At 39.0% G+C, this 21767-nt stretch overlaps 1 protein-coding gene across 1 annotated transcript in view; it reads left to right on the plus strand.

Annotated features, from left to right (window-relative positions):
- LOC122802346 (probable ATP-dependent RNA helicase DDX60) overlaps window positions 1-21767 on the plus strand; it is a 682486-nt gene that overhangs the window by 609939 nt on the left and 50780 nt on the right. The window contains exon 8 of the mRNA XM_044071983.1: window positions 9566-9717. Coding sequence (XP_043927918.1) covers window positions 9566-9717 — 152 coding nt within the window. The remainder of the gene's footprint in view (window positions 1-9565; window positions 9718-21767) is intronic.

Genomic DNA, 21767 nt, shown 5'->3' on the forward strand with positions numbered 1-21767 from the left:
CACACCTTGCACTGTGGCTTTGATGCCCTAGAAGCTTCTTGCAGGGCAGCAGTCACTGGTTCTGTCATTAGAAGGCATGCAAGGCTTAAGGAACAGCCCCTGCCAGACCACGTCAAATCTAAGTTGTTGGATGCCCCCTTGCACAAAGATAACTTATTTGGCACTAAGGCAGAAGAGGTATGCCCACCTTCACTTACCCCTCGGAGGAAAACTCTTCTTTCACTCAAGCATCTAGACCACCACTACCAAAGACCACTGGGTTCTGAACATCATGTCTCAGGGATACAAATCTTTCCTTCCACACCCTTCCAACCCCAAAAGGGTTCCCAGATCTTCCACCAAATCAGTGGGCAGAGGCTCAAAAGCAAATCCTTTCCCTGCTCTCTATGAGAGCAATAGAGCACGTTCCTGCAGAACAAATAGGCCAAGGTTTCTACTCCCGAATGTTTCTGGTACCCAGAAAAGAGGGCACCTGGCACCCCATCCTCAATCTATCCATTCTAAACACCTTCCTGGTGATCCCAAAATTCAAAATGCTCACTCTACAACAGCTGCTACCCATGCTCTTCAAGGATGCTTGGCTAGCCACCCTAGATCTAAAAGAAGTCTACCTCCACATACCTATTAGGGAATCATTCAGGAAATGTCTCCACTTCAGGGCATGATCTCAACATTTTTCAGTTCTCTATGCTTCCCTTTGGCTTCTCTACTGCTCCCAGAGTTTTCACAAAATGTCTGGCTCCAGCCATTGCCTTTTGCAGACAAAGAAATATTTAGATTTACCCATACTTAGATGGCTGCCTTATTCAGGCAGACACTCAGGAAAAGCTGCTCAAGCACCTAGTCTTTGTAAAGAGCGTACTAACCTCCCTAGGGTACACAATCAATGAAAAAAATCCAAACAGGTGCCCACCCAAAGGATAATATTCCTGGAAGCAAGTCTGGACATATCATCCCAGATGGTATACCTTACTCCAGAGAAACAAATTTTCCTGACAGCTTACTTCTTTCAACTAGCCACTAGGACCCAGCTAACTGCAAGGAAAATCCTGCAAGCTCTGGGGTTCATGGCATCTTGCATACTACACATCCCATATGCCAGACTGCATATGAAGAAACTTCAATGGTACCTAAAGAGCCTTTGGTGCCAACACTCTCAGGACTTGGAAACTCTTCTACCTATAAATCCTTGCCTCAGAAAAGATTTTCTTTGGTGGGCAGCAGCATGCTCCCACAACAAGGGAATGCCCTTCCCCCCACCCCCCACCACCCAGATCCTCACCACAGATGCATCAGACTACTCATGGGCTACCCACATGAACGGCAGGTCCATTCAGGGCCAATGGAGCCCACAGCAAATCCCTCTGCACATCAATAAAAAAGAAATGATGGCTGTGCTGTACGCTTTGATAGCTTTCAAACCCCTTCTCTCTCCACGGGCTCTCCTGATCAAGACAGACAACACCACTGTGATGTGGTACATCAACAAGCAAGGAGGGACTCACTCCTACCCTCTATGTAGGCTGGCCATGACCTTTTGGCACACAGCCTCTACCTTGCAACTACACCTGTTAGCACAATTCCTTCCATGCTCTCTCAACTCTCTGGCAGACCAATAAAGCAGAAGTCTTCTGGACCCACACGAGTGGCAACTCAATAGAAGTACCTTCACCCTAATAACTCAGAAATGGGGAACCCTGAAGGTCGACCTGTTTGCCTCCCACACCAACCATCAGCTCAGCAAATTTTGCACCAGAGAGCATCACTACATGGCTAGGAAAGTGGATGCCCTGTCCTTCCCCTGGGTCAGTCGATCAGTCTATGCCTTTCCTCCCCTCCCTCTCATCCCCAGCGTACCGCTCAAGATAAGGGAGGAAAAACCAAGGACCATTCTCATAGATCCAGGCTGGCCCCAACAGCACTGGTACCCCTTGCTGTGCAACCTCTCTCTGCTCCCCCCCTGGCATCTTCCTCAGATCCCAAACCTCCTGACCCAGATGGAAGGGGAATTCATGCATCCCCAACTGCAGTCTCTCAATTTCGCAGCTTGGCTTATTCCCCTAACCCGAACCAATCTGCCAACCCCAGTAAACAGGTTCTGGGTGTTATCCATGAGGCCAGATGTCCTAGCACCAGAAAGTCTTATGCTGACAGATGGAAAAGGTTCTGCACCTGGATCCAGGCTAATGGAGCCAATATAGCACAGCCCTCCTTCCCTCTCATCCTGGATTACTTAACTGACCTACTACACAGTGGTCTCTCTTTCTCCTCTATAAAAATTCATGCCTCTGCTATTTCTGCTCATGTTACCCCTGAGCAGCCCCTTTTATCACACCCTTTAATCAAACAGTTCCTAAGAGGGGCTAGCAACTTGAGGCCACCCAGAAGGACACCAACACCAGCTTGGGGCCTTAACTTTGTTTTGAAAAAGATCACCCTGCCCCCTTTTGAACAAGCTTCTTCAGCAGAGCTAACATTTCTCTCCTGGAAAACTGCATTCCTTCTGGCCATCACTTCAGCCAGAAGAGTCTCTAAGCTGCAAGCACTCATGGCTGTGGAACCCTTCATCATCTTCCATGCAGACAGGGTTTCCTTCAGAATTAACCCATCCTTTTTGCCCAAAGTGGTTTCCACTGTGGCTCTCAACCAATCTCTTCATTTGCCCACCCTTTTTCCCAATCCTCAGAACAAGGGGGAAAGGATTCTTCATGCTCTAGATGTGCACAGACAACTCAGATTCTATCTTGATAGGACTAAATCCTTCAGGAAGTCTGATCAACTGCTGGTTAGCTTTGCTTCAGGAGTATATGGCAAAGCCATCTCCAAACAAACCATTTCAAAATGGATAGCTCACTGCATCCATTTCTGCTACAAACAGCATGGAAAGCCTCCCCCCAAAGGGGTCAGGACATACTCCACCACAGCAGCCTCCACCTCTGCAGCTTTCCTCAGAGGAATCCCCACCAGGGGCATATTGGAGGCTGCCACCTGGACATCTGTTTACACCTTCCCCAAGCATTACCACCTGCCTCTCTTTTCCAAATTGAGGGCAGTGTTTGCCTTTACAGTCTTGCAGGGCATCCTAGCCAGCCCCTAGTTGCATTGACTGCCTTCACCCTTGTCCTCAGCTTTGGGAAATCAACACAATTGTAATGACTGCAACAGTGAAACATGAAGAACATAGTACAGTTGTGTACACTTACCATAAATGTAGATGTTCAAGTGTATTCACTGTTGCAGTCATGGTTTCCCTCCCTCCATCCCCCATTCTTCTCTTTCTCCTTTTATTACAAGGGACCATTTGGTATTTATTTTAACCTGATGGAGTTTTTCCACCAGAACCTTGCCTCCTACTTGGGGGCTTCTGACAGGTTAGGGCAAGAAAAACTGATGTAATGCCATCGGTTCCCTTACTTTATAGTACTGATGACCTGACATCAGTCTTCAAGTGACAGCAACTGAGTTAGAAATACTAATTCTCTGGTATTTGGGCGGGTCAAGGGCTACCCTGGCAGGAATAGCCCAAATGTAATGACTGCAACAGTGAATACACTCGAACATCTACATTTATGGTAAGTGTACACAACTGTACTTTCTGTTAATCATTCATCAAGGGTACTTCATGCTGTGGAAATCCCATTTGTGGGCATTCCTCAGCCTCCTCAGGAACATCTTCCTTTTTTCCCAGAGATTCTTCAAGATCTCTTGTCTTGGGGTACTATTCAAGAGGTGCTTGTGTCCCAAAGGGGGAAAGGGTTCTACTCCTGACTGTTTCTAGTGCCCAGAAAAGAGGGCACTTGGAGACCCCTTCTAGACCTGTGTCATCTAAACACTTTTCTAAAGGTACCTTCCATTTGGATGTTGTCTCTTCAGATTCTGTTTTCTCTCTTGTTTCTCAGGCCTATATGGTGTTTATGGATCTCAAGGATGCTTACGTCCATATTCCAATCCATCCTGTTTTCAGGATGTCATTGTGTTTCTCAGTTGCTTCCTAGCATTTTCAGTTCTCTGCTTGGCCCTTTGGCCTTTCTACTGCCCCAAGGGGTGTTTGCCAAATGCCTTGTTCCTGTAATTGCCTTTTGCAGGCTTCAAGGAATCCAAATGTTTCCTTACTTGGATGACCTGTTGATTCAGGAGTCCTCTCCAGAGACCTTTTTGCAAAATTTTTATTTTGCCATATCCCTTCTTCAGAGCCTGGGATTCACTATAAATTTCAAAAAGTCTTTTCTGACTCCTCAGGATCATGTTTTTCTGTGTTGCAGGATTCAGACAGTGACAATGCTTGCATTACTGCCCCCTTCCATTACCACCAGGGAGTTTCTAAGAGTTCTGGATTTCATTGTATCCACCATTCTGATGCTCTCTCTGGACAAACTTCATATGAGAAAGTTTCAGTGGTTTCTGAAGTCAGTGTGGCTTCAACATGCTCATCCTCTAGAATTTGTAGTTCCTCTTCTTCCTTGCCTCAGGCAGGAACTTCTCTGGTGGTTTCAGCAGTTGTCTCTAAATCCAGGGATCCCTTTTCATCCCCCTCTTCCCTCTCAGGAATTGTTCACAGATGTGTCAGTCATGGGATGGGGGTGGTGACTTTTGGCTCCCTAATTGTACAGTGGATGGTCGCCTTGTGAGCAGAAGAAGCACATCAGTGTCAAAGAGATGAGATCTCTTCTGCTGGCTCTTCAGGCTTTTCAGACTCTCTTTTCTCCAGGGCCTCTGAAGGTATTCACAGACAAATACCACAGTGATGTGGTATATCAACAAAAAGGCATGAATGACATCTTATCTTCTTTGCCTTTTGGCACTTCTGGTATGTGATCTTGCTGTCAAATGTCAAGTGACTCCTCAGGCAATTTATATAGTCTGTCCAGTTAGAACATTGTGTCAGACACTCAGAGCAGGTCCTTAACTCAGTTGCACAAATGGATGTTTCACACGGATGGGTTTCTGGACATTATCCACCAGTGGGGTACTCAAGTGGGTCTTTTTTCCTCCCCTCTGAACAGACAACTTCCTGTATTTTGTGCCATAGTCCCAGGTCCTCTGGTATGTAAGGTGGATGCCCTCTCATTCTCTTGGAACGGGATGTTTCTTTATGCATTTCCTTCCCTTCCTCTCATTCCAAACGCCCTGTTCAAAATTCGACAGGATGCTCCCAACATCTTGCTGTGACTCCCTTTTGGCAGCAACAGCACTGGTTCCCTCTTCTTCTGCATCTAGCCAGGGGCAACCATTACAAGTTAACTCACAGGGTGGATCTAATTACACAAGACAATGGATCTCTTATCCATTCCCACCTGTCCACGCTTCAACTGACACTGTAGATGATAGGATTTTGATTCCTCGTAGACACCTTTTTTTCCTGAGGATGTGCTGTAAATCCTGCAGGAAGCCAGGAAACCTATGACTAAGAGATTCTACTTATCCAAACAGAAGGGGTTTTCTTTTTGGTCTCTCTCTCTCTCATAACCTGGATCCACTTACTGTGGATGTTCCTTTGGTTCTCCCTTATTTGTGTGAGTTGCTCAATGCTGGTTTGGCTTATTCTTCTATTAAGGCCCACCTATCAGTTGTCTCTGCCTGTCTGCCTTTTTCTCCTCCTTTAGGTACTAGATTTGAGGTGAAACAATTTCTTAAGGCCATCCTTAATATTAGATTTCCCAGGAAGCCTATTCCTTCTCCCTGGGATTTTAATTTCGTTTTGGAGAAGTTGGCTCAGGCTCCCTTTGTGCCTGCTGCTTCAGCTTCCTTGCAATATTTGTACTGACAAACCAAGAACCAAACCAAACAAATGAATGGACACCTGGATCTCCACTCAAGCTTTTCATTTGTTTGGTTTTCCTTGCAACATTGTTCCTGCAAGACTGTTCTTTTTTAGCGCTTACAATGGTGTCTGAGTTGCAGCCCTTATGGCTTGTCTTCCTTTTTTGATTTTTCATGAGGATAGGGTGTCCTTGTGCACTAACCCTTCTTTTATGCCGAAGGCGGTTAATGAACTATCTCTTAATCAGGCAATTACTCTGCCTACTTTTTTCCCCTCAACCTAAACTGATAGTGAGAGGGTGCTGCATACTTTGGACATACATAGGCAACTTAGAATTTATTTGGATATGACCAAGGCTTTCGGAAAATCTGATCAGTTATTTGTTTCTTTTCATCCCAGATCTTTGGGGCTTGCTGTATCCAAGCAGACTATTTTTTCTTGGATTTTAAGGTTATTTCCTTTTGTTACATTTTGTTTCACTTTTCACGGCAAGAGACTTCTTTTTTCAATTAAGGCTCATTCTACTAGAGCTCTGGCTTCTTCTGGTGCTTTTTTCAAAGGCGTAGATACTAATTCTATTCGTGAAGCAACTACCTGGACTTCTGTGCATATTTTTACCAAGCATTACAAGTTGGATGGTATCTCTAGAGCTAGGGCTGGTTTTGATAGTGCAGTTTTTCATATTTTTTAGGGGATTCTTCTGCCCCCTTCCTTCTGCCTAGTTTCCTCTTGAGCTTTGGCATTCTCCCATATAGTTAGGAATACTGCAGCAGTGAATCTAAGGACATAGTACAGTTGTGTAAAATCTTACCATAACAGTAGATGTCCTTGCCTCACTGCTGCAGTATTCCCTCCCTCTCTCCATCCCCCTAGTTCTTTACCTTCCTGAATGTACACATTACCTGGATTGGTGTGCCTCCTTGGGCAATCAGTTCTGTTTTTAGTAAGCCTGAATGTCACCGTTATGCCCTACGTTACGCAGGGTTAGTATTGTGATGTCGGCATACCTTTTAAATTCAGAAGTTTTTGGAAGACTGGCCAGATCTTGGGCTTCTGTGACAGGGAATTCCATATAGTTAAGAATATTGCAGCAGTGAAGACAAGTACATCTACCAGTATGGTAAGATTTTACACAACTGTACTTTTTACATTGATTTATATATAAATTAAAATTGGTGTTATTGTGCGGTAGTGCAGCAGTTAGTGTTGTCACCTCACAGCAAGAGGTTCTTCCATTTGGTTCTGTGCAGAGTCTGCATGTCCTCCCTGCAGTCAAGTGAGTTTTAAAGACATGCAGATAGGTGTATGTGTGTGCCTTCTGTGAAGGCTGGGTGCTGGGCTGGCAACTCAACACAGTAAAAACTCCACTGCCAATCAATCTGCGGACCGGTGATCGACTGTGGCACCCATAATGGGAGAAGCTGAAAGACATTGCTTTTTTGCTATTACTTTGTCAGTTGTTACCTTTTTGGAACATGCTGAATGTATCAGCAAGGTCAGGATAAAGAGAATACACCTCCAGCATTCAATCAAGTGCTGTTATTAGCAATAAAAAAGAATCCCACAAGATTCAGAAGGCAAGATCCCACCCTTAACAAACCCATACTTTTTCATATCTAACCAAAGCATTTCATTTTAGATAAGCTATTTTGTGGCTGTTTCGATGGTTTTAGATAGAATATTGGTCAGGCTGATCCAAAATAGTTTATGTTGGATATACTCCCTCTACCTTTATTGGAATTTTTCCCTAAGTCATTGTAAGGAACCATAGGTATATTGGTTATTCCTGTAGAGCATGTTATTTTTTTAAATCTTACTTTCTTTATTCATTTTGTGCTAACAGTATTATACATATTAAACTGTTATATATTTTCAAAGATCTGTACACTGTTCATCTAAGAATCGCTCATGGGCTACCCAGTGTTACATTAAGTAATCTGACATGCTTAAACTTTATTTCTAGTCACTCTTAGGTCATACAGTATGACTTTCTTTCTTCCTTTTACCACTTGGTCTTTGTTGTTTTCACTCCACCTATCTTATGGGTTATTGTTAGTGTCATATAACACAGACCCTGATATTCATGAACATAGCGTACTAATGTATACATGCAGCACATCACTGCCTATTATAGGCACTGGAGTCCATTTGATGGGGGAAGGGTTTACAATGTGATAAAACTACACAGCACAGCTGGGATTAGCAACTTGGTAGTGTATAATATATGTTAGTAGCAGCATGTAACTACTTAGTAAGATATATTATACCCTACCAAAATGCTTTTCCGATCTGAACTGTGCATTGTCATGCCTAATAGTGATTTGTAACAGCGTTTCACTCATTGGGTATGATGGCAGAGTGAAGGTCATGACCATAATAGGGTAACAAGTGGATCTGGTTCTCTGGAAGCTTCCATTGGCAAGAGTTGTGTGGGTGCCAGGACAGATATGAACAAATTTGCCTACCCCAGCAGGGACCTCCAGTGCTGGTAGGGTTTTCCTGCCATGCAACAGAGTTATTTATTTACTTATTTTATCACTGATATGCTGCTCAGTTGTGAATGCTGAGTAACATATTAGCAGGTTAGTGGGTCTCTGCTGTGCTCATAAACAGCATGCCAACTGTTTATATATATAGCCATAGCCCCGTAGGTTTCCTTAGTGGGACCAGCCTGTATGAAGGCATCATCCTTCTTGTGAATTGAGTACAATCATTGAGAAGGATGTGTATGCATGGTGTGTGAGTGGCATAGTGTGTGTACACAGAATATTAAGACCAACTACACAATCTTGTCCCTTTGAATCCAGTGCTTTATGAATCGCAAAGGCCAATCCTACCATGTACTTTGTTTTATAAATAGTGTCCAACATGATTATTTTACATATCTTCCCACTAAGTCACAAGATACCATACATTAAATCATTGTAGCCAGGCAGTTGTTTGCAGTGCAAACTAGGTTAAGTTGAAGCTTCATCAAGCAGGATGCTTGCTGTAGAAGAAGGTCCTTTTATCCGAGATGCAGTTACTTTGGTGCTGATTATTTAAACATGCGTGTCTTGAATACAGGTGTTCTTCATGCTCAACAGTTCATTTCATGTGTTTTACTTTCTTTAGCAAGCAATTGTTTGAAATTGTTCAGAATCCATTTGATCATTCTTCTGAACTCTTTGGATTCTCTCGGTAATATATACGTATGCAAGTTTTAGATTCCAGTTATTTTCAGTACTGAATTTTTTTCCTGATGTGGTACCTACATTATATAGTTAAGGCTTTGCCTTGTGTAACATTAAGTGGTTTACCTGTATAGAAAGCTTTATCTTGTTTGCATGAAAATTGCTCTCTTTTTCTTAGTTGCAAGACAGCTTGGTGAAACATACTTGATTGAACTTTGTCTCACTAAAACTAAGACATAGCATTTATAGCTCATTAGAAGATGAACTGACAGTGCTTTTATTACAAAATTAAGTATTTCTGTTTCTTTAAGGTTTAAAGATGTCAGCTCTGACTGTAATAGTTAGGGACTGTAAAGGATATAGTGCCTCATGGAGATTGCACAAGTTAAAAAAAATGATGCCATGTACGTTGTCGTCAGGTTGCTGTATTACTAAATTGTGAATTCATTGATGGGTTGTCAGTGAAAGACAATCTAATGGATTGTGTTTCATCAAACTGCCCATGTTTTCAAAATAAAACTTAGAAATAGGAGCCACTGTGTCCATTGTGCAGCTTTAAAAACTTTGTTTTGTAGTCTGGAATGATAAGCTGATCACATAAAAACAAATCCATGACACCTTTATGTTTCAGATTCTTTTACATACCATTGGCGTCCACATGCACAATATCCCTGTGTTTTATATGAAGCGGTTTGATCACAAAGGAAGAGAACTGCCATACAATGCGTATGCTCTTGACTTCTATAAACACGGTTCACTGGATGCAATTACAGATGACAATAAGTAAGTATTTTTTTTCCTATTAACTGCAAATGAAAGTGTTGTTATTTCAGATATTCCCACTGTAACATCCTGCAATACATATCACTTAATTAACAACATTGTTTCAGAGGCCATACAGTGACTGAGCCCATTAGGGGGATTTACAGCACATTTTACTGTTTGAGCACATGTAATACATGCAAGCAAATCTGTTAGGTAAATATGTTTTAAAACAATTACATTTGCAAAGCCTGTCAAACAGCAGCCACTGCCTGACCTTTTATAAACTGTACGAGTGTCTCTTTCCAGGTGTATGAAACACAGATGCCCTTTAAAATGTGTGAGAATTATCGTTACATATTTAGTTATTTGTATAAAAATACTTTGAGCATTTGATCATGAAGCTGGAAAAAGAAGTTTACCATATATGAATTTTACTCCCTTAAGTTTTGTTTTTTTTTCAAAGAAGTTGACTTACCAGCAGATACTATTCACGGCTCTGCCTGGCTTGAATATAACTATATATGCAGATGAACTGATTGTTCTAAAAGGTGATAGAACCAATTATATTTATTCATTTTCCTACTAGTTAACCAAGTATGTGAGCTTGATCTATAGATCTCTCTCTCAGCCACAAACCAGATCACAGGGGCAAGGCTAGATACAACATATAAATGTACAGATAACCTGTCATATTCAATGAAGCTCCATGTTTCTTGGAGGTCAGAGGAAAACATGGTACTCAGAGATAAGCCACACAGAGCTGTGGAGAACATGAAAGCTTGAAACAGACAGTGAGTAGAAGTCAAAATTGAGCTCCTGGCTTTGGTGTTGGCAGCCAGAGATCATTCCACTGAGCCATCATACTGTCCCAAAACCTTATGAAAAGAATGTATGGAAACTATGGTATTGGCTGGTTGTCAGTAGCAGTTGATTAGTTCTAAATAAAATAACTTAGTCATGTCTGTCACACCATAAAGGCTGAAGGATGTTGATGCACTCAGTATAACCAATACACTGAATAATTACCTGTCATGTAGAAACTTGCTCTAAACTAGGAGGTATATTTTCCTAATTTCAGGGTTAGAAGATGCATTGCCCATTGCCTCCTTTAACTCTTCACACAAAACAAACCATCTTCTAGCCACTATGAGTATGCAGATTCATTTGACTTTCTGAACTCCATGAATGCTTTTGTCTCTCTTTTCAGAAAGATAGTTAGCTACCCATAAAGGCCAGAGCTACTGTGTCAACTTTTGTCAGGTATTTTTAAGATTGTTCACCTAGAGTACTGCTTCACAGCATTATACATTGAAAAACTGGAAACAAGGTATTGCCCCCCCCCCCACCCCAGTGGACCTAGCTTTGGTATAGATCTTGAGAAAAATGCAATTTAGGAAGACTGTCTTAGCCACACTGAATGAATTGCATCAACAGGCTAGAAAGGAACAAACACTGGTATGTTTTAAACTAAGCTATCAGAATTCTTGGCTACGTAAAATGTTAGTGTTTCAGAGAAAATTACTGAGAATCTGTTCAGAGCACTATTAATTTTATACATTTTTCTGAGTTTTGTTTTTGCAGCTCTTGGATTCTTTTAGAATGTATATAATTTACAAAGATTTGGTAATAGGCTCCTCTGTCAGTTTTGCTTGTTGTTGCTGGCGGTCTTCCGAACTCATTAACAAGGACATTGGCAACCTCCAAACACTTGATCCCACACAGTTTGGCTTCATCAAGGGGAAGTTATGTCTGTTAAATTTGGTCAACTTTTTTGAGACAGTTACCAAAACCATGGACGAGGGGAAGGCAGTGCACACCGCCTACCTTGACCTGGTCAAAGCCTTTGACACTATTCCCCATTCGGGTATAATAGATAAACTCTCTCAACTAGGCAAAAATCTGTATATTACCAGATGGGTAGCTAACTGCCTCAATGATAGAACCCATCTAGTCAAAATAGGGGAAGTCACCTCAGGCAGTAGACCTGTATCGGGCGGCGTACCCCAGGGTTCGGTCTTAGGGCCTTTGTTATTTGGGATTCACTTTTCTGAGGTGCAGGCTAAAACCAATGGGCTATGGCTGACCAAATTTGCAGATGACTGCATGCTGGGAGCTGTCATCAATTCCTCTAGTGACGTGGACATCCTCCAAGAGGGTCCCACACAAACTAATGACTGGTGCCAGAAACAAGGCCTCAAGCTAAATACAAAAAAATGCATCATCATCCCCTTTGGGGAGAGTGACATCCCCACAAATTATCACTTTAATAACAATGTCCTGAGCAAGCAGTCATTTGTGAGGGATTTGGGCACATAGATTGATAGCAACCTAACTTTTGACCACCATATTGTTTCCACTGTACGGAAAGCTTTCTACTTGGCCCACCTCATAAGTAAGGGTATCTCATCCAGGGACAAGGAGGTCATAACATCCCTGTATTCTTCCCTTATAAGGCCCATTATTGAGTACATTGCCCCATTCAGCATGTACCTTGCAAAGCACATGCAGCAGCTGGAGAGACCACAAAGACTCCTCACCAGGTGAATCCAAGGCCTCAACATCTACAGATAGGCTAAAAGCCCTATCTTTCTACTCGGTTTCATACAGACTCCTCAGAGGTGACCTCTGTCTGGCCTACAAAGTGATCTTGGACCCCGCTTTGATGGGACTACTGTATATCCGCAAGTCAAACTCCACTCGAGTAATCCGCACACATGGCCTCAACCTGGTCTGTGACATTAATAGGACAGATTTGTGTCCCAGAAACTCCTCCATCTATGGAATAGACGCCCTCTCCATATCAAGCAGAGTACCTCTTTACCCCTTTTTAAGTGCAAACTGGATAACTGGATAGGGAATAGAAAAAACTTCCCTACTGGACAGTGGCATTGGGTGCTGATTTGTCTATACATGGGCTAAACTCTTGGCTTGGCTTATAAGGGCCTTAGGGCCAATAGCCTAGTAAATTCCTATGACAAGAACACTCTTGAAATCACTGTACTTTGCAAAACCACTCCTTACCAGTGTAAGAAACACTTTGAAATAATGGCACTTTGCGAATAAACTGTTTGCAGTAGGAGAAGCTCAGAGTAAGAAACAGTTCAAACCGATTGCACATACGAATGAACTGTATACAGCACACAGTAAACTTTTCAAAATGGCTGTACTTTGCAATAACTCTGTACAGTGTAAGAAACACTTAGAAATGGCGGCACACTGTGAGTAAATGTACACAGCACAAGAAATGTTTTGAAATTACTGTAGTTTTACTGCAGTTTGCGAAATAGCTGCAGTTTACATACATAAACTCTGAAATAAATCCACCATAATAAAGCACACACTACAAACACTTTGCACACTCTGAGACACTTCGAACAACTCTAGTTAAGCTTTGAATAGCTTTTGTTAATCCGAAATAACAGCTCATGCCCAAAATACAGTCGTTTTACTCAAAAACGTGCAGTTGACTTGCTTTTCCATGCTCATTTATCCTTATTTCATGCCCATCACACTTTCTTGTGCTTGTTCGCTCTCAGCATATTCATTTTACATTAAACATGCTCCTTTTGCCTTAAATATGCTCGTTTTACAACCTGATGCAATTCTGAACCCCTTATGAGCTTCTCTGATAATTCTTTTATCAGATACTGTGATTTCAAACATTTCATTTAATTATTAATGTGTTTTGTGCCTTTCGTTTGCTTAATAATATGTTTTTGTTTTACTTGTTTGATTAATAGTACATCTTGTGCCTTTCGAATGTCTTGTTGCATTTTCTTTACAAAATAAATCATCTGTGCAAATTTTTGTTACCTGTAATTCATTTCCGGCCTTTTTCTTTTCTTTTCCTTTTTTATATGTGCCTCTTTTGACACCATGTCACTCGTCTGGTCAGGATAAAACAGACAAACAGTTGTGGGTTCTTTTCAAGCAGCTTTATTGTACACAAACATAGGACTGAGGCTTTGTAACTTAAACATAAATAAATTGATAGACAGACTGACTGCCACATTCATACATGCTCACACTTTGGCTGTTCTCTCAAAATACCACTGCTGCCTGCACGTGCTCAGTATTTATATTGCATGTGTGTCATTTAAAGTCACCACACACACACACACACACACACACACACACACACACACACACACACACACACACACACACACACTGTTCTACAGTTGCCATCTGTAAACATTCAGATATCAATGTCCTGCAGTATGAGATGCATTACTCAGCAGTAAACGTATTTATATTTTGTTTTAAAGTTATCACTGTATCTTTTTTTTAAGAATATTATTTTGTCTGTGCTTCTTTGAGGTCAAGAATTGTGTTTCAAGCATGTGCTTGATTTTCTATTTGCTTTGACATGGGCCTGGGTTATGGCTAAAATAGGTCTTCATACCAGTTCACTTTCCCAGTTAGCTAATAAAGAATCAGCATAACACACGTCATAGCATTCCTGTCCTTTGAGGATAATAATACTTACATTAGAAGCCTTGAAAAATGTATCAGACACTATATGCAGTACAAGTTAAGGATGTAACACATGACAAAATGCATTCGTTCATCCTGGTTCATCAAGACTGGCACATTCCACATTGATGTCTCCGACTGTCTTGCTGTCCTCATAATTTCAATACAGAAGTAAGAGCTTTGGAGTTCCATTTAGCACTCTGCATGTTCAAAGAGTATATGGGTAATCAAGTTTCAGCAAAGCATTTCTAACAAATTCACATCAAGGGCCCTCTTCTTTTCTTTATTATAGTAGTAATCTGCTAGGAGCAGAAGAAGACATAATATGAGTAGTACTCTCCAAGCTGCTGGTTAAGTCACATGACCCTTTGAAAATATAGCTTACTGCATTCCAAATGTATATTTTATGCCCTACGCATAAATGTCTAATTTCTTAGTGTTCCTAGACTCCTCACTCCAAGAGTTAAACCATTTAATACTGTAGTAATAGTCTGAGTTATAAACATCTCGAAAAACACTACTCACCGGAATAGAAGAAAATCATATAAAACCGCAGGCACAGCCGAGAAAAGTTCACCACTTTTGCTAATAAACATCTTCACAATAAAAAGTAAGCACTTTTGTCTATACAGGACTTCTTCAGACTGAATAATGTGAATTAAAACAACTATGTATAAAAACATTTTTGAAAAACACATGACACAATTAATGATGATGTAACTTCCTCCTTTTTAGGTAAGCTACAAAATCAGATCTGTCATTTAACCCTGGTGTATGGCAGGCATTCAGCCTAACCTGCCATTCGTATTCTTTCTACCCAAGCTCCTCCTCAGCTTCAAACCTGCTGTTGACATTTATTACTTCATCTAGTACAACAAATTTGAAATCCATCTGACATGACGTATTTTTATAGTGCTTACCTAATGCATTTTTTTCATCTTCAATGGCAACAGCATATTTGTTCTTGTATATTTTTCTGTTTATAGGTGTTGTGGTCTGTCCCACATAAAATGACTTACAGGATAAACATACTGCTAAATAAACAATAAATCTGGATTTGCAACTCTACCTTCCTCTTATCTTAATTTGATACCCACCAACTGTAAGCTCTGTAATGTCAGTCATTAAAAAATTACACATATTACAGTTGAAACATTTATACATGCCTGGATTCATGCACTTTTTGGAGGGGGGATTCAATTTGTCTTGAAAAAGATTTTTAAAACTTTTTCCCTTTTTCTGTATACCTTTCACAGATTTTTAAAACTTTTTCCCTTTTTCTGTACACCTTTCACCTTTGACACTTCTACATCTGACTTAAATAATTTCCAATTGATTGTAATTATGTTTTTTATGGATCTAGTGTCTATACTACTCTCTATTTGCATCAATGTGATAAAAATCAGCCTCTTTGCTACCAACATTTTCAGCTACCTTTTGTTTTCTTCTAATTTGATAACTCTCTTTGAGGGCTTCTTCTACTATATTTTCTGGATACCCTCTCTTGGCAAATTTCTCACATAGTACTGCACTTTCTCTTAAAAAGCCACTCTCCCTATCTGTTAATTGATCTACTCTTTTTAACTGACTTTAAATGATGTTATTCTTCGTCTTCCTGGGGTGTAGACTATCATAATGCAAATAAGCATTATTCTGAACCTTTTTCTTGAAAATGGAAGTTGATAAACCTTCACCTTCTTTATAAATACTTAAATCTAAAAAATGCATTTTTCATCATAAACAAAGGTAAATTTCAAATAAGAACTTACTTCATTTAAATAATTCAGAAATACTTTTAAAGTAGTTTTGTCTCCTCTCCAAACGAGGAAAACATCATCAATAAAACGTTTATAAAAATAATATTTTTCATAAAAATACTTTCAAAGATGTGACATCTTTCCCATCCTTGTATGAAAATATTAGCATAGCTGGGGGCCGTAGATGCACCCATACCTGTACCATTTGTTTGCTTATACAGCCTCTCATTGAATTAAAAAAAAAATTAAACTCAGAATCAAATCTAACATTTCCATTATAAGGCTGACCGTCCCTGAGGAGAGTCTTTTTGCTGTAATCCGCTCAAACCTAACCATTTCCATCCCCTCATCATTTGGGATGACCGTGTATAATCACTTGATATCTATGGTGACAAGATGATCTTCTTCCCTTATTTTTAAATTCTTGATTTTAATTTTGAAGTCAAAACAATCTTTTATATAAGACACATTTACTACTACTGTTGGTTGTAAATGCTTATCTACATAGATAGCCATCACCTCAGTTTTGCTTCCATTACTTGTTACTATTTGCTGCATTGGAGGATTGTCTAGGTCTTTATGTATTTTAGGCAGACCAAACATTCGGCTGAATTTAGGCGCCTCTACAACTAGAAAATGACTGAGTCTGTAATACGCCCTGTCAAAAAACATTCTTCAATTTGACTATGTACGAAAGCATACTCTTTTTTAATTTCCTTAAACACAACCACTTTGTAAAAAAATGTGTCAGTTCACATTTCTTCCATTTTCTCAATATAGAACTTTATATCCAAAATAACTAATGCACTACCCTTGTCTGCTTTAGTAATTAAAATCTCTTCATTATTAAGTATTTCATTAAGCAACTCTTTTTGCTTCATGCTCAAATTGAAATACTTAAATTCAGATTTGTTATTAAACATCTCATTTATTTGTTGTCTACATAACATTTGAAATAATTCCAGCTCTTTCCTTAACAGAGGATTATAAACACTCAGTTTAGAAAAACTCCTGCTGTAATTTGAATTATTTGGAAACAGCAACTTGAGATTAAGCTTCCTTACATAGTGTCTGAGTGCATTTATAGTACTACATTTATCAGCCCTCTTTGAGGGTACAAAGTTCCACCCTTTCTTTAAAACTTGACAAAGCTTATCATTAACTATGCAACAATAACAATGTTTCCAGCAGTGCAAATACTTCTCGGTTAACGATAAACAATAAAATACTTCCAGATAACCAAACCGAGAGGTAACCAAGGCTTGTTGAAAAAATTCAGCATATACTATGCACCATAACAAACGTTCAACGAAAAATAAAAAAAATCACTTAAAATAAAATATGTCTTTATTGCGTGCATACTCGGTAAGCGCTTTCGCATTTGCTTCATCAGACCGTTATGATTCAAATCAACTCATTAAACCTTTATATATACATCACATGATGACTCTAAACAGGTAATTAAGTTATTTAAAGGAGTCAAATACATTTTCTGCTACTATCTGCTGCTCATAGCAGCATTTTTACATATAAAATCGTACCTCTCTAAGCTAATATATAACTGGGTTAAAATACTTACAGTCTAAATCACAGAAAAATAGTCCTAACAACACTGTTGTTATGAAGTTTAACATCGCTAAACACAGCTCACAAATCAATTATAGTTCAATTTGGAGGCGAGCTTCTGTACAAAGTGTTGCCCCACGCATGTTAATATAACTATACGCTCAGACTGCTTAAGAGATTAACCTAAGTAGTATTGATGGTAACACTTCAAAATACAATAATAAATATAATAGATGAGAATGCAAGAAAACATCCACTGCTTCTTATAGCGCTATGCTGTCCTTTACCATCATTTTGATATGAAGCATGATTCGACTTGCATAAAAACGTTCATAAAAAACTTCCTACTAGTTATTAAAACACCTACCCAAATAAATTAAACATTAGGTAATATTATATGCACCATCCATAATACGGAGATACGTAAGTTTTCATCCTGTTGCTTTCAGACTAGAAAATATACAGAAGAGCAATACATGCCAACATCACTGTACAACTGCCCTAATCAAATAATAAATAAATAATTAACTCGTATATAAACATATATGTAACGAATGACTGAAAATATATAAAATACTTAGGAAGCCAGCCATTATTTATCCATACTCCATACTTCACCCACCTATGAACGAGATCGATTTGCATGGTGACTATACCAATAAACCCAAAGACCCATAAAATAAACAACCTTAACATATTTGTGGTCATCTAATATATGAATTATAAATTGTAAATAAATAAGAATTAAAAATTAAAAATTAATAAGGAGTAGTGCTCCTATCACCGTTGAACTAAAACAAATGGTGGAATGTGTTTGCGTTAGACGTTAACTCCTTTGGGCACCTATTACCAGATAACAATAACGTGCATTACTACCTCATTGTTATCATTAGCTCCTAATAGCTCCCGTTAATCATAGCAGTAATTGTCAATAGCAAAATAATACTTCTTCAGTTATGTTTAACAAATTAAAAATAATATTATTATAATAAATAAACTCATTATTGTTAATTGTGAGGCTATGGCACTATCACACTGGAGTATATTATATGTACCCATTGCAAGGCATAAAACAAATGTCAATAAAAAACACTTGTGACAGTAAAACGAAAAACAGTTTAGACATTGGTATCACTGTTCATTATCTAGTAAACTAAAAGTGACATCATCCAAGACATGTGCACAATCCATAAGATGTCTCATTCATGCATATATTTAAATCTGGATATATATGATAAAAACATACCTTACTGGTACACTTATTTGAATCAAAACAACTATCCCTGATCTAAACAAGAATCCTCACGTAACATATTAAAATAAACAATAACAGCATATTGATTGAGAAGCTGTTGCATTCTACTATCTACTATTAGAGTGTATTATATCTGGTAATATTGCTTATTGTAATAAGCCTTGAACTATTTGGCTCTGAATTAAAGCAAAGAGAACAGAATCTACATTTGTGAAGTCCTATAAATAATGATAAAACTAGCTCTCCCATGTTTAAAATGTTTACATTTGGAATATTATTATTTCACTAGGGGGATAAGATCATGTAGCTTTCAGTCGTCTGGCTCTAAGTATTGGTTTAATAGAGGCCCTCTCATTGAGGCCCTTACCTTTATCTGAACGTAATCTCATTATCCAATTAATTTCTCTCTGTTCAGTGGTGTTGCGTATGTTACCTTGTCTAATTGATGGAGTTATATAATCTATTACCATAAATTTAAAGGTATGGTCAGGCCCCTCGTTGTTTACGTGTTTCGCTAGAGCATTTGTCATATGCCCTATTCTTATGGCATATAGATGCTCCCTTATCCTAGTTCAGAGCTTCCTATTGTTTTTTCCAATGTAGTAAGCTCCACATTTTTGACAGATCGCAAGGTACACTACATTCTCAGTGTCACAGGAAGCTGAAACATGAAAACAGAAATTTTTTTCAATATCTGGATGGATAAAAGAACTGCCAGTGTATATATATATTGGCAGTATCCACATTTCCCACATGGGCTTGCACCAGAGTAATTCTGATGGTCAACATTCTTATTTGGATAACATAAAAGTTTTTTCAGATTAGATTTATTCTTGTACTGAAAACTAGGTTTTTCACCTACTATCGTTTTTATATCTTCGTCACTAGTAAGAATACGCCAATGTTTGTTTATGATATCCATCACCACCTTCCTGTTATTGGTATAATACAAAGGTATTCTCATATGTTTATAATTATTCACCCTCTGAATTTGATTACAGGTATGCACTGAAAAATAGGGTGTTGCCTTGCTCTGTCTTAAATCTCCTATGTTCTCCAAGCCTTTATTAATCTCTTGCTCTGTATATCCCCGCTGAGTGAGTCTGAGTTTAAATTTGTTAATTTCCTGTTGGAATCCCTGTTCTTGGACATTTAGATGTGAGATTCTCATGCTCTGTCCTTTTATAATATTCTCAAATATATGTTGAGGGTGCATACTTGATCTATACAAAAATGTGTTTCTATAACAAGTTTTCCTATGAACTCCAGTGTTAACATGATTATTCATCACCCTCTCCACAAATACATCTAGGTAATCAATTCTGGTGACTGAAAATTCAGAGGTAAATTTTAAATAGGGAGTCATACTGTTGATCACCATAGTGTATGACAACAAATCCTCTCGGTTGCCTTCCCACACAAGGAATACGTCATCAACAAATCGTCTGTAGAATCGTACACATTGAGTGTGTGGAACACACTTAAATAAGCATTCCTCTTCCCACTCAGCCAAGAACATGTTGGCGTAGCTATTGGCACAGGACGTGCCCATAGCCACGCCATCACGCTGAATGTATATTTCATCTTCATAGATGAACATGTTATTTTTCAAAATGGCTTCTGCAAACATTGTTATTAAATCTATTTTTTGATCTGTGTACTGACTGTGTTTCTTTAGACAATGTTTGATGGCTTCAATCCCTATGTTATTGGGAATGATAGTAAATAAGGATTGTATGTCTAATGTTACCAACAAGGTATTTGGAGTCATGGGGTTCTGATCAAAGTGCTGATACAAATCCAAAAGAAATTGTTTGGTATCTTTTAGAATATATTTGTCACTATCTATTAAGGGTCATAAGTATATCTCAATGTACAAATATAGTGGTTCAGTACTCCATCCACCTCCTGAGACAATTGGTCTCATAGGAGGATTTGTATAGTGTTTATGAATTTTGGGTATCCCCTGAATGCTAGGTATCGTTGGATATTCTACCTGTAGGAATCCAGCCAATTCATTATCTATACTGTGTATATGTACTAATTCAGTTATCATATTGCTGAGCCTTTGTTTGATCTGCTCTAATTGTTGTTCAGTAATCTTATCATAAAACTTATCATCTCCAAGCATTTCTTTCATAATATTTTGATAATGAGTCTTATCCATTACCACCAGGTGTCTACCCTTATCCACTGGTCTAAAGACTATACTATTGTCAGATTTTAACCTTTCTAATGCTTTTCTTTCGTTATGTGTTAAATTATTGTGCATGTATTTATACAGTTTTGCGTTGGTGGAGTACTGTTGGTAAATATCCTCTTCCACTATTTTGTAAAACGTTTCTAATAATGGGTGGTTCTGTGGAATGTAATCACTTAATTTATTCAAGTCATGTCAGCTGTCATCTCTATCTATACCAAATTGGTATCTCAACATAACGTTCATAACAAACAATTTAAGGTCTGTAAGCACATCTTTTAGTTTACTATTCACTGTTGGAATAAAAGTCAAGCTTTTATTCAAGATTTTAGCTTTGTGATAATCCAGAACTTTGCTTGATATATTCCAGACTAAGTTGTTTTCTTCTGATTCCACATCTTTTTGAGGGTTTGACCAGTTTGTCTCTCTTCCGATAATTTCCACTTCTGCCGCCCCCAGCTGGCAGATCGATCTCTCTTGTCCCCCCTCCCCATAGATATAGGGAGGGGAAAAATTGCCTCATTTTGTGGTTCTTGGCTTCCTCTCACTGCAGGTTTACTAGTAGCATATGTCTTAGGACACACTACTTGCTTAGTATTCATTGTACTATCATGTTGATTATGCTTCATAAGATCATGGTTATTTGATGGTAAAATGTTTCCATCCGTTTCTGTAGGAGGGAATGAACTATTGTCAATGAGAATCCCTTCTATAGGATTCAATCGTGCCTGAGCAGATATAGAATTGAAATTGGCTGAATTGCCTCCATTGAGATCAAGCTGGTGTGCCTGTTGATTAACTATTAACTCAGCCT

Source organism: Protopterus annectens, chromosome 5.part0 (assembly GCF_019279795.1).
Source record: "Protopterus annectens isolate FY-2018-M chromosome 5.part0, PAN1.0, whole genome shotgun sequence".
NCBI classification, from domain to species: Eukaryota; Metazoa; Chordata; order Ceratodontiformes; family Protopteridae; genus Protopterus; species Protopterus annectens.